The sequence below is a fragment of the Parasteatoda tepidariorum genome, chromosome 5 (assembly GCF_043381705.1).
Source record: "Parasteatoda tepidariorum isolate YZ-2023 chromosome 5, CAS_Ptep_4.0, whole genome shotgun sequence".
Taxonomy (NCBI): Eukaryota; Metazoa; Arthropoda; class Arachnida; order Araneae; family Theridiidae; genus Parasteatoda; species Parasteatoda tepidariorum.
In genome coordinates, this window is record NC_092208.1 from 58,912,698 (window position 1) to 58,927,648 (window position 14,951).

The following is a 14,951-nucleotide window of genomic DNA, read 5'->3' on the forward strand; positions in this document are numbered from 1 at the left end:
TATATACTACTATATATATATATATATATATATATATGTATATACAGAGAGAGAGAGTTTCCTCTTACACATCGAAGAAAAGTCTTTTCCACGTTGGCAATAAAGAATTAAAATATCAAGCATGTGAGCTATTATAGCATGAAAGCGTATACATACATATTTATCAATTTCTGAATAAAAATTCTTTTTCTCTCGTTATCAAGAAAGGTTGAAATAAACTGAGCTATAATTTCAGAAAAATTGAAAGGTTAAGCGCGAATTCATATTAACAAACTAAGTGTTCTATTTTGTGTTTTAATTATTTAGGTAAAAATGAATACTAGTCGTGCTGTAGTGCTTTTTAAGTTTAATGTAAAAAGTGTGCTTCCAGAACAGAAGGAAACATTCGATAACTAGATAGACTGAAAAATGTAATTAAAAATTTTAATTTTTAAGAGGAATTAGTTTAATAATTGATTCAAATTCTTAAGATTTTACACCAGAGCACATTTCTAATGGGTTCAACTTAGTAGTAATCAAAGCGAGCATGGTTTTGCAAAGCGTTCCATATAACACTGGATAACAGTCTTTAACAGATAGAAATATTACGAAAACTTATAACAGGAAAATATGCTATTCATTGTTAGATTATTTATTTATTCCTTGGCTTCCAAACACGATGATCTCAAGATTATACTTGAATAAAAAAAGACTTTTTTGGACTTTATTTGATTAACAAAACATTAATAATAAGAACATATTTTTCATCAAAAGTTTTAAATATAAGATTAATGAAATTAAAAAATCAAAGCACTTAAAATAAGTTTAAATAAGAAAATTGCTTTAAGAAATAAAAAGTTGCTTTAAGAAAATAAGATTTAGTTGCTTTAAGAAACTTAAAGTTTATTTTAGGAACTGATCAGTACTTTAAAGTTCTTTTTTCCAAAGGTGGTATTCAAATAGAAAACCTATCGTTTTCTTAACAACTAAAAATAATTTAATAATTTTTAGGAAACATACTGAAATGTAAAATTATTTGGTGTGATATGTGGAAACTTAAGTTCAACACAACTGTTTCTGGATATTATCAGTTCAAAATCATATAATGTCTACATTAGATTTTTTATGAGTAATTTAAATGCTTAATTTTCGCTAAATATAATAATCTCAAAAATACCACATACCTCTGCCTTCAATTCATCTCCAGCAAAACATAGATTTGACAATCTATACAGGCAAAAGACAATCAGAAAATAAGACACAGCTTTACTGTCAAAACCCTTCATGAAAAGTTCTTGATGCATCTGCAAAAGTTGAAACCCTCCGAGACAAAGCAAAACAGGCGTGATCAGAACATGGCTAAACACAAGTGGGGAAAGAAAGCAATCAGCTTTCCGACTTAAGTTAACAAGAACAATGTAATTTTCCTTCCAGTCTTGGAAATCCGAATTAAAAATACCTTCTTTATTCTTCAAAACTTTTACAAGTGTTCTGTGAGAACACTCAAATGCCAATTTTAATATAAAAAATATATTTGATACCCAGACTTCTATAAAAAGTAATCCAAAAACACTGTGACTCAACGATGCTGCTTCTAAAATAGCTTTGGAGTACTTGTATGAATCGAAAATAGCACTGTTAACTATATCGTAATCTGCTATTGAATATGCATCGTAGCAGGGTGGAGAAATTCGACCAAGCTCCTGAAACATTTTCTTTTTTTGAGCGCAAGTGCTAATTTTTGAACAGATCACACCAACTATAGCAAAGACGATTAGTGCCAAACATTTCAATAAGGCTCTGTATCTAGATGCCTTTAAGTATTTTTGTTTGGTGACTGACTGCAAGTTGTGTAATAGTTTATTTAGTTTTTTTCTTTGTATCAATAAGATGAAGTTGTAAACAAGGTAATGACCGAGAATTATGTTAGGATAGCTTCTTCTCAAGGTTAGGGCAGTGTCACCAGACGAGTCGCAACAGAAAACGTGCACAGTTGCTATACCTGTTATTACAAATGCAAAAAGTTGAAGAGAAAACGTGAAAATTGGCCAAATTAACCAAAGTTCCGAGAAGGCTCGTGTCGTTGATTTGAAGGACAAGCATCCAAGAAACTTTAAAATAAAGAGCAGAAATTTGTTAAACCAAAATGCTTTCTTCAAATTCAATGCTACTTTTTGATAGAATAAATCCATTTGTAAAATTCTGTTAACTGTGTTATCTGTCTGTTAACTTTGTCAGTTAATTACTTCAAAATTATGTTTCTAGCCACCTAGCTAAATAGGCAATATTTTTCTTAAAAAAATCATAAGGAACGAACCATTTATTTTAATTATTCTCCTGAGATCTAGATTTTTCGAGGTATACGAACTTTATTTTACTTAACTTCATTTTACTTAACAAAAGTATATGCTATGGATTTACATTTAACAAATTTCTGAAAACCAATTAGTCCTTTTAATGCACCATTTTAAATCTGCATGAATTTGTGATTGGAATCACTTTTGCTATTTTATGAATTGTTACCAGGTTTGAAAAAGCAATTTAATGCACGTTTCATTTTGTTTACGAATTATGTAGTATAAGATACTAATTCATTACAAATTATTCAATACAAATTACTTATTCAATGCAAATTATCAAATGCAGCGAGAAAATGTATATATTTCTTCCAATCATATTCTCGCTTATTCTATACCAACAATAATTGTCTCTTTATTTAGGACAGTATATTTCAAATTACAATTTAGTGCGTGTCATTCTCAAATTTATCTTTATACTAAGCAAACTGAAAAGTTGCGTGATATCGAAAGATTGAAATAAGTGCTTTCTTTCGTTTCGTTTAGTAAATAAGAATAACATGCATGAAGATTATGTTTATCCATATAAAACGCAATTTACTTTTAAAATTCCACGAAATACTACATTACCAAATGCTTTACGTTAAACTCAAAAATTAAACATCATAAAATGAAATGTAGTTATCGTAAGGAAAAGGAAAATTATAAGTTTCTTACTTAATTATCACTGTAAAATTTATAGAATTCGTCATGTTTAATCATTTCTTAAATTACCAGAAGGCGTAATCACGTCATATATTTTGTTTTGCTAAGAGCATTAGCCATCAGTCCCTTTTGTATGTGTAAAATTCTTATCAAATAGAACCATATTTTTGATTATTTTTCCTCTGAATCCTAGTTTCCTATCTAGATTAAGCTCATGAATCGTTCTTTTTTCCCCAGCGGAATTCTAGCATTCGACCAATGTACCACGCATTAATTAGAGGCTCCTTTTTTCTAAAAAAAAATGTCTTAATTTCCATTTTTTATTATATTTTACTTTCTTTAATATTTTCTTAATCTCAGATTTTTGGCTGGATCATTCTGTATAATTTTCATTTCTTTCAATCATGGTTGAATTAACTCTGAGTCTCTAAAGCTCATTCAACTACATTTCAGCTAAGTAGACAAAAAAGCATTTATGCAATTGAGAAATACATTTTAAATATTTAATGGCAGCACTACTTAATAATAATAATAATAATATTTTAAGGATTATATTTATTTTCAAAAATTTTTATCGTTATTCATTGCTATTTTTGCATAAATTATTCCAAGACTATTACACTAGTATATCTTCATGAACCTATTTTTGTGGTTAAGATTTTAAATCTTTTACTAAACTATGCAAATCAGCTGTGGCACAGAGAAAAACAAACAATTATTTCTTAATATTTGTGCTTTTTTCTATACTGTGCTTTTATATATGTCTCTGGGAGATGGTAAAAACGGAGATTTGATTAAATCCCTAAATTGGATGATCTGTGGAATTATTTCGCTAAAGGCAGTAAATATTTCAATCAAATTCTATAACAGCTTTAGCGAAAAGATTAAATAACATTGCTTAAATGTTACAGTCGATATAATTAATCAGTTAATATTAATAATCACGCATTATTAATAACAATAACCATGTCGATCGGTATCAGTAGTCATTAAGTCGGGTTCATAATCTAAGGAAATGTTTAAATTAGAAACTTTTGAACTCGAGACCAAAGGGAAGATCGAAAAATAAATGGTTGGATGATACCACCAAAGATCTGACAGCCTTGAAGGTGAAAAAGTAGAAGTTAAAAGCCTAGAATGATATAGTTCACCAGGCCAAGGCTCACAACGGACTGTAGTACTGTATAAGTAAGTAAGTAAGTTGATTAAAATATCCATGAACGTATACCTGACCGTGGCACTTAATCATACTAAATACCTCAGTGTAGGATATACCAGGAAATTTGTGTTAGGCAGTGTGGCATGTAAAAATAAGAAACACTAGTGTAATGCAATGACACTTTGTTCCCTTGGTCAATCTGATAATCAAAAACAATAACCGCATCTATATCAATAACCGCATCTCTACACTAATATTTTCATTCATCGAAGGGAGAGGAAAGCTTTAAGGGTGTGGTAACAAATGAAACAGAGCTATGCGAGTGCTGACTTGTTCATTTCACCAATACAGTTAAGGGATATCATCAAATACCTTGCTTTCCTTAGGGAAATCACCCCAGAGAGTATTTATTTTAACATCCTTTTTTTTATCATCTCCCTGTTACTTATATGTTGACCATATAGTATGCCTTTTTTCAGTAGTGACGAACTCTTGAAAACGTTTTTGGCCACGGCTTCATACATCATTTCATTCATTTTTAATATTACTATCATAGAAATTAACTTTTATGGAACTAAACTTTTATAGCATCATTAGGAAGCTCCGACTCTTACGCGTTTCACTCACCAACTCTTATAATTCATTCTCGATTGCAATCATTTTCATTTTGAAAAATAAACTAGCTGTTAGCTACATCAAAGTTGCTGTTGTTATTGGCATCGATCACTACAGCAGAGGAGAAGCAATTGTTCTTGTTTTTCACAGGCACCATCTAGGGCGAACAATTCGACTTTTACCACACCCGTTTATAGGGCGGACCCATTCATTCATCCACAGATTGTATTTTTGACCTGAACCCGAGAATGATCAATCTCCAGTCCAGTACCCCCTATAGGTAAAATTTGTTATGGGAACATGGAGGACTTTGTGAGCCGTCAGATTTAACGTGCACCGGTCCCCATTTTCTACACTAGCTGTTTTTGACCGCACGAACGTGAGTCCAGCGCCCTGCCAACCAAGGTATCTCAGCCTTACGTCAAAGTTAAAAATAATTAAATTATATATATATATATATATATGTCACGGCGAAAGACCGAAATTTGTGGTTGTTGACTTTCACCGGTGAATATCGACAAACACCAAATACGTCGGTGAAAGATCGAATATTTCATTACATTCTTGTACATTCGGACCCTCACCGGTGTATGTCGACAATCACAGATATGCTTTGGTGAATGTCCGAAATATTTATTACATTCGATTTGATATGAATTTATTCGTGGATATAATTACATTTATTCGATATTTTAACCCTACACTGATGTTTTTTTNTAATTCCTTCTTTGATTAATATTTAGATGTAATCATTACTGATTTGTTTTAAAATGATATCATTAGCATCTACGATTTTCAAAGGATAATATAATGTATGCTAGCTTGAATGCTTCATAATTTTTGCCCATTAAGTTTAACAGGTAGGGAAAGCCTTTTCCCTCTCTGAAACAAGCTGCTTTGGGGATAAAAAACTATTCTTTTATCATACAATTATACGTTTCGAATTTTTAAATACGTGTTAAAGATACATTTAAAATTACATGCTTAACTTATTGAATAAATATAAACAAGAAGTTTTATATTTTATTTATACTGCTAAATATCACAAAAAAATATATGATCAGATTTATTACTTTATACCAATTTTTAAGAGAACCGAAATTTAATGTTTCTTTCTGGAATGAAAAATAAGTATTTATTAATTTTTCTGTCAATTAAAAGCATATCATTTCTTTCATTTTAATTGTAAGAAATGTTTTTCAGAAATTAAAAGTTATAAATCTTACTCTGAATAGGGCATAAGTAAGTAAAATTTCATATAACGAAATAAAATATATATATAATATATTTAATATATATATAATTTAATTTTCATTTTTATTTCATTGACACGTAGATTTGGTTCAACATATTAAGCTTCTGATTATATTTAGATAAAATTCAAGCATTCTCCTTTTGCAACTCCATTCGCATTTTTTTTCAACTTAATATTAGGTTACTGAAAAACTCGTAAATGTTGTTTTCGCTGATAATATTATTTAGCATTGGTGCGAAAATTTATGTCTTAATATTGTTTTTAAATATCAAATAGTTATTTTATTATTTTAATGGCCTATATTGACTGGACACAGTATTACATAAAAAGTATTAAAAAAGTAAATACAACTTACATACAATTTAGTGCATGTGTATTGTTTAATAATTGTAAAACTCTAACTAACTATCAATATTTAAATCAAAATTAAATTTATTAATTAAAATTTAAATCGGAACTATATATTTGCCAGTCGAGCAATATTTCAAGAAATTTCTCAATCGAGAGCAGCACTGATTATCATATTTTATCTGATTCATTATGCAGTTAAATCAGAGACTTTTTTAAAATTCGATTTCTCAGAAACTATTGGATTAAAATTTTGATTTTTGTAGAAAATTGCATTCCTTAAAATAATGTAAAAATTTCCATAACTTACAATTTAAAATTTTTCCTATTATTATTAAATAAAATAATGAAAATAAGAAAAAACAATTAATTATTAAAAATTTATTTTTTGCATGTAATTACCTTTGAAAAAGTAAATTTTTGTAAAGAGTTTTTCGATTCATTTAAAAAGTTTTTGAGATACGGTTAAATAAGTAAAATTTAAATCTAAATTTAGGAGTCCAGATTTTAAACCACTCTCCGGACCAGACTATTTGGACCATATTTCCCAGATTATTGCGGCTACCCCCCCCCACCCTCATATTTCCAGGATCATGAATCTATATCCGGTGAAAAAATTTGTATGTTTGTTCAGAGAAAGCATGTTTTCGTGTCTGCTCAAATTAATTACTGTGTTTGTGATGATCCCTTTAAACCATTAAGATGGACTCCTAGTATGTGAAGAGCCAATCATACCATCACAAATTATTCAGTATGTCCCTTTTTTTCGCATTGTACTATATTTAACATTATCTTTACATATATATGTTTTTACATGTATATAACAAGAGGGGTTTTTTTTTTTTGGTACACTCTAACAGTCTGACCTACATTCCCTAAAGAACTCATCAAAATAATCCACATGCTCTCAAATGAATTTAATTCCGAAGAATTTCCATGCCAATCAAATAACATTATTTTGATTTTTCTTTAATCTGTTAACAATTTCTGAATTATAGTAAAAAGGAGTCATTTTGGTATGTCCCGTTTGAAGACATGTATATTAGAAGTAAACCTACGTTGTAATGTTTACATAAACTTGGTTAAATTCAGCTCGCTTTCAACAAAAATCAAGCTTTGAATGGAATTTTCTAAAAAAACAATTCAAAAGCAATTTTACATTTTTATGGACACTAAACCAAAACAAAACTAGTTTATTCCATTTAGTTTCGGCAGTATTGTAAGATAATAACATTTATAGCTCTATTAGACTTTTAGAATTGAATTAAATAATATACTTCGTAACAATCAGTAAAACTTTTTCAAGAATTATGTTGTTGACTACGGAAAAATATTGCCTGATAAATATTATTTATACAAAAAGGATACTTACTACATGTGAACTTTTGAAATCTCTATAAAAATTTACATGTCGTATAAATAACAACAAAGAAGCAACAAACTTTTTGAAACGAAAGTTTTATTTTCTCAGAGCCCACTCAATGAAACTGCATCTAAAGATTACACTTTTCCTAATGATGGTGGCCGTGGTGGTGACCGTGATGATGTCCATGATGATGACCGTGGTGGTGACCGTGATGATGTCCATGATGATGGTGATGTCCATGATGATGACCATGATGATGGCCATGGTGATGGTGATGCCCGTGGTGATGATGGTGACCATGGTGGTGGTGATGTCCGTGATGATGATGGTGTCCATGGTGGTGATGGTGGCCATGGTGGTGACCATGATGATGCCCATGGTGATGATGATGGCCATGGTGGTGCCCATGATGATGATGATGACGAGCTTCTAATGATGAATCACCTTTAACTTGAGAACTCAACATCATCATTGCGATGAAAGCAACGAAGAAAAGTACAGCTGTAACTTTCTGAAAATAATTTTAAAAACCGTTTTATAGTACATTTAATTTTTGAAATTACTTAATAATATGAAAAAATATTATAAAACACAAAGTTTTCATATATATANATATATATATTTAGTCATCATTTTTCATATATATTCTTAAAATACATATTACGGACGGTACTTAACAATAATATTAATGCATATTTATTCATTTATTCAATATCTTTATCATTACTTACTTGTTATCTTAAATTTATGAGTTGATTTATAGCGAATAATCACAGTAGTTAATGAAAAACAGCATTCAATTTCAAATTATCTTGCTATATCGATACAAATATTTTCTCATAGAATATGTATTTCTCTTCCAAATGATGTGTGCCAAATATGTGATATTTTGATTTCATTTCAGAGTTCAATAGACAAGTATAATCTGTCTTGAACCCTTGAATTCTCATAATCTGTCTTGAAGATACTACAAATCATAATAAACTAGAAAAACTCGTTGTCAAATTTCATAAAGAAATCGTTACATTATTTCAACCTTGATTGTGCATTATAATTTGTATGTAATGTTCTGTCTGATTCAGGAAAGAGTTTTCATTTTAATTATCTTTAAAATATATTCTCAACACATGTTTAAAAATAAAAATTAACAATTTAAGCTTATGTTGCCGTAACATTTATCTCCTGCTTAAATATTACTTGTTGTATTTATTGTAGAGTAAATATTTGTTAGAAAATACTGAGCAATATTGAACATAATAATATTTTCTCTTATAAAATACGCAGTGCAATTATTACTATTGAATAGTTTGAATAATAAATGCGTAATAATAGTAAGTTCAGTTTTAAATTAAGCTTTATTTTATGAAAGTTTTTTTGTCTTGTTATGAATCGCTTATCACAATTATTACTTGTCGTATATCTTATAAAACAAATAATTGCTCAACGTATTGAATATTATTTTATAATAGTTTCTTTTGCCTAATCAAGTACCGTTTCTTGCAAGTACTGCTTGTTTTTAATTTTATAGACCAATCATCAATTCTACTTTGAACAGAAAAATAAATTTTTTAAAATCTGTTTTGCTTATTAGGCTAATTTTTAGCCTATTAGCTTATTTTTTGCTTAGTAGGCCTATCGCAATTATTGCTTGTCGCATACACTTATTCAAATTGCACTAAAATTTAGCGTGTTTGATAGAGAATAAATATTTTCTGAAAATATTGCATAAGTAATTAGGTTTCTTATTTAGCTATTCCTATCTCAATATTTTGCAGTTTACACTTAAGGGTTATGTAGTGCTCACATTATGTTAAGGGTCCTGTGAATATTCTTATGAAATTAAAAACACTTCGCATCGATTTCTATATAAACATGGAGTAGAATTTCACTTAAACATCTATTATACTTTTTGATTTAATTAATCACGTTTTTTCTCCCAAAAAATCCAATTTTATCTTTTTGAAGAGATTTAATATGTTTAAACTTTCTTCGCACTCTCATTTTTCCAATAAGTTTCGAATTTTCAACAATTAGCTAATAAATCATATTTAGTTGATATACTTTATATGCTATAATATTTAGTTTATCGTTTAATTTATTTTGAAAGGTGACATATTGAATATATTTCCAGTATTTTTTAAACCTCAGTAAAAANATTTAATTTTCATTTTTATTTCATTGACACGTAGATTTGGTTCAACATATTAAGCTTCTGATTATATTTAGATAAAATTCAAGCATTCTCCTTTTGCAACTCCATTCGCATTTTTTTTCAACTTAATATTAGGTTACTGGAAAACTCGTAAATGTTGCTTTCGCTGATAATATTATTTAGCATTGGTGCGAAAATTTATGTCTTAATATTGTTTTTAAATATCAAATAGTTATTTTATTATTTTAATGGCCTATATTGACTGGACACAGTATTACATAAAAAGTATTAAAAAAGTAAATACAACTTACATACAATTTAGTGCATGTGTATTGTTTAATAATTGTAAAACTCTAACTAACTATCAATATTTAAATCAAAATTAAATTTATTAATTAAAATTTAAATCGGAACTATATATTTGCCAGTCGAGCAATATTTCAAGAAATTTCTCAATCGAGAGCAGCACTGATTATCATATTTTATCTGATTCATTATGCAGTTAAATCAGAGACTTTTTTAAAATCCGATTTCTCAGAAACTATTGGATTAAAATTTTGACATTTGTAGAAAATTGCATTCCTTAAAATAATGTAAAAATTTCCATAACTTACAATTTATAATTCTTCCTATTATTATTAAATAAAATAATAAAAAATAATAAAAAAATCAATTAATTATTTAAAATTATTTTTTACATGTTACAACATGTTACACCTTTGGATAACTTAATTTTCGTAAAAATTTTTTCGATTCATTTAAAAATTTTTGAGATATGATTAAATGAGTAAAATTTAAAACTAAATTTAGGAGTCCAAATTCTAAACCACTCTCCTGACCAGACTATTGGGACCATATTTCCCAGGTTATTGCAGCTACCCCCCATCCTCATATTTCCAGGATCATGAATCTATATCCGGCGAAAAAATTGGTATGTTTGTTCAGAGGAAGCATGTTTTCGTGTCTGCTCAAACTAATTACTGTGTTTGTGATCATCCCTTTAAACCATTAAGATGGAGTCCTAGTATGTAAAGAGCCAATCATACCGTAGCAAATTATTCAGTATGTCCTTTTTTTCGCATTGTACTATATTTAACATTATCTTTACATATATGTTTTTACATGTATATGACATGAGGGGGTTTTTTTGGTACGACCAGTCTGACCTATTTTCCCTAAAGGACTCATTAAAATAATCCACATGCTCTAAATTCTCAAATGAATTTAATTCTGAAGAATTTCCATGACAATCAAGTAATATTTTTTTGATTTTTCTTGAATCTGTTAGCAATTTTTGAATTATAGTAAAAAGAAATCATTTGGTATGTCCCGTTTGAAGACATGTATATCAGAAGCAAACCTACGTTGTAATGTTTACATAAACTTGGTTAAATTCAGCTCACTTTCAACAAAAATCAAGCTTCAATGCAATTTTCTAAAAACCGATTCAAAAGCAATTTTACATTTTTATGGACACTAAACCGAAATGAAATTAATTTATTCCATTTAGCTTTGGCAGTATTGTAAGATCATAACATTTATAGCTCTATTAAACTTTTATAATTGAATTAAATACTATACCTCGCAACAATCAGTAAAACTTTTTTAAGAGTTATGTTGTTGAGTACGGAAAAATATTGCCAGATAAATAGTATTTATACAAAAAGGATATTTACTACATGTGAACTTTTAAAATCACTATAAAAATTTACATGTAGTATAAATAAGAGCAAAGCAACAAACTTTTTGAAGCGAAAGTTTTATTTTCTCAGAGTCCACTCAATGAAACTGCATCTAAAAAATACATTTTTCCTAATGATGGTGGCCGTGGTGGTGACCATGGTGATGACCGTGGTGGTGACCGTGATGATGTCCATGATGATGGTGATGTCCATGATGATGGCCATGGTGATGGTGATGTCCATGATGATGACCATGATGATGGCCATGGTGATGGTGATGCCCGTGGTGATGATGGTGACCATGATGGTGATGATGTCCGTGATGATGATGGTGTCCATGGTGGTGACCATGATGATGCCCGTGGTGATGATGATGGCCATGGTGGTGCCCATGATGATGATGATGACGAGCTTCTAATGACGAATCACCTTTAACTTGAGAACTCAACATCATCATTGCGATGAACGCAACGAAGAAAAGTACAGCTGTAACTTTCTGAAAATAATTTTAAAAACCATTTTATAGTACATTTAATATATATATATATATGATCCCTAACGTGCATATCTTTAGTCATCATTTTCATATATATTCTCAAAATACATATTACGGACGGTACTTAGCAATTATATCAATGTATATTTATTCAATATCTTTACCATTACTTACTTGTTATCCAAAATTTATGAGTTGATTTATAGCGAATAATCACAGTAGTTAATGAAAAACAGCATTCAGTGTCAAATTATCTTGCTATATCGATACAAATATTTTCTCATAGAATAGGTAAACAAATATTTTCTCTTCAGAATGCTGTGTTCCAAAGATGTGATATTCTGATTTCAGTGCTCAATAGACAAGAATTTATTATAATCTATCTTGAAGCTACTACAAATTATAATAAACTGGAAAAACTCGTTGTCAAATTTCATAAATAAATCGTTATATTATTTCAAACTTGATTGTGCATTATAATTCGTATTTAATGTTCTGTATGATTCAGGAAAGAGTTTTCGTTTTAATAATCTTTAAAATAAATTTCCAACACATGTTTGAAAATAAAAATTGACAATTTAAGCTTATGTTGCCTTAACATTTATCTCTTGTTTTAAATATTACTTGTTGTATTTATTTCAGAGTAAATATTTGTTAGAAAATATTGAACATAATAATGTTTTCTCTTATAAAATACGTAGTTCAATTATTACTGTTGAGTAGCTTGAATAATAAATGTGTAATAATAAAGGTGTAATAATGGTAAGTTCAGTTTTGAATTAAACTTTATTCTATAAAAGTGTTTTCGTCTTGTTATGAATCTCTTATCACAATTATTACTTGTCGTATATCTTATAAAATAAATAATTGTTCAACGTATTGAATATTATTTTATAAAATTTTCTTTGGTCTAATCAAGTACCGTTTCTTGCAAGTATTGCTTGCCTTAAATCTTATAGACCAATTATCAATTGCGCTTTGAACCGAAAAATTAATTTTTTAAAATCATTTTTGTTTATTAGGCTAATTTTAAGCCTATTAGCCTATTTTTTGCTTATTAGGCCAATCGCAATTATTGCTTGTCCCATAAACTTATTCAAATTGCACTAAAGATTTGCGTGTTTAATAGAGAAAAAATATTTTTTGAAAATATTGCATAAGTAATTAGGTTTCTTATTTAACTATTCCTATCTTAACATTTTGCAATTTACGCTTAAGGGTTATGTAGTGTTCACATTATGTTAAGGGTTCTTTCAATATTCTTATGAAATTAAAAACACTTCTCGTCGATTTCTAAATAAACATGGAGTAGAATTTCACTTAAACATCTATTATACTCTTTGATTTAGTTAATCACGTTTTTCTTTTCCAAAAAAAACTAATTTTATCTTTTTGAATAGATTTAATGTATTTAAACCTTCTTCGCACTCTCATTTTTCCGACAAGTTTAGAATTTTCAGCAATTAGCTAATAAATTATATTTGGTTGATATACTTTATATGCTATAATATTTAGTTTATTGTTTAATTTATTTTGAAAGATGACATATTAAATTTATTTCCCATAATTTTTAGACCTCAGTAAAAAAAATTTGCTAAAAACTCATTGATAATCATGGATTATTAATAAAATTAAAAGAATATCTGATTAAAATTGCTTACCCTGTAATGCCGATAGCGCCTCCTTTATAAAAATATTTTTTATGACTTTCTTATTACAAGACTTTATGACTTTCTTTTTATAAAAAATTTAACAGTTAGTAAAAAAATATGTTAAATCATCGAAATTATATTTATACTAAATTATAAAGTATAAAAAAAGTAGTTTGAAACTTCTTTCTCATTCATATTCAAATATTAATCAATAATAATTATCAATATTAATCAATAATAACTATTTCACTTAGATGATGAGGATTCGTGAGCTGTTTTTGGAAGTATAATGTTTTGCACTTATTTTGAGCTAAATTAATACAAAATAATTAAAATATATTTAATCAAATTTCTGCGTCAAAGAATTAAGAATTTTTTAATATAAGTTTTTTTTTAAATTGTCAAATAAACTTTTGTAATACTCATTTATAAAGAGGGGCCCTGAAAAATTTTTGACTTGCAAAGAAGGCGATAAGCTAAAAAATGTTAGGAAACTTTATAGATCAATTTTTAGTTCTGTTTCGAATTAAACATTTTTCTTTCTAAAAGCTTCTTGCGCTTATCATAAATCGCTTCTTGGAGTTATTGTTTGTCGAACAAATATTTATTCAATTTTAAACTGAACATTATTTTCAAAAGCTTCTTTTATCCAAAGATTTTACTATCAATACAAGTATTTTTAATTATTTTTTTATAAATGAAAGAATAAATAGGAGACTTTAAATGGACTTGAATATCACTTTGAAAAACCATGTCAACTATGAAAAAGTATTTTATCTTTATAATAGAAACAAAATCGCGTCTTCATTTTTAAATACGCAATTAAATGTTTGGTTTACAATTTATCATAAGTTTAAACGAATTCGTTTTAAAATTCCAAACATCGACCTTCATAATAGTTACATTATTGTAGTGTTATAATTACATTAATAATTAAAATCTAAAACTCATTTTTTCAAATATAAAAATAAAATAATGTAAAATTAACATTGCCGCAATGATAAAAATTGCATTCTCCTTAAAGCGAATTAATTATTAAATTTCAGATTTTTCCATCATATTCTTATATTCTAAGTTAGAAAATCATATTACCATTTTCAGTTCAGTTTTCTTATTCTCAGAATAACAAATTCGAAGTGAATGTAATTTTCGTTGAGAGTGATTGTTCTTATATACTTTTATAAAGAAAAAAGATCATTTTTTACGATTCACAAAGTGATTGTCTTTTAATGGTCGAATAGTTTA

The 14,951-nt window shown here is 28.1% G+C and overlaps 3 protein-coding genes across 3 annotated transcripts in view; 2 read left to right on the plus strand and 1 right to left on the minus strand.

The window, feature by feature from the left end:
• Positions 1 to 1,734, minus strand: part of LOC122269702 (Odorant receptor 13a) — a 28,365-nt gene extending 26,631 nt beyond the window's left edge. Inside the window, exon 1 of the mRNA XM_071180903.1 lies at positions 1,164 to 1,734. Coding sequence (XP_071037004.1) covers positions 1,164 to 1,691 — 528 coding nt within the window. The 5' untranslated portion in view covers positions 1,692 to 1,734. The remainder of the gene's footprint in view (positions 1 to 1,163) is intronic.
• A 3,321-nt stretch (positions 1,735 to 5,055) lies between these two features.
• LOC139425655 (secreted acidic protein 1A-like) lies at positions 5,056 to 8,174 on the plus strand. The gene is made up of 2 exons (XM_071181058.1): positions 5,056 to 5,067; positions 7,830 to 8,174. The coding sequence occupies exons 1-2, from the start codon at positions 5,056 to 5,058 to the stop codon at positions 8,172 to 8,174; spliced, it is 357 nt and encodes a 118-aa protein (XP_071037159.1).
• A 2,606-nt stretch (positions 8,175 to 10,780) lies between these two features.
• On the plus strand, positions 10,781 to 11,993 carry LOC139425656 (secreted acidic protein 1A-like). The gene is made up of 2 exons (XM_071181059.1): positions 10,781 to 10,807; positions 11,649 to 11,993. The coding sequence occupies exons 1-2, from the start codon at positions 10,781 to 10,783 to the stop codon at positions 11,991 to 11,993; spliced, it is 372 nt and encodes a 123-aa protein (XP_071037160.1).
• The last annotated feature ends 2,958 nt before the right edge of the window (positions 11,994 to 14,951 follow it).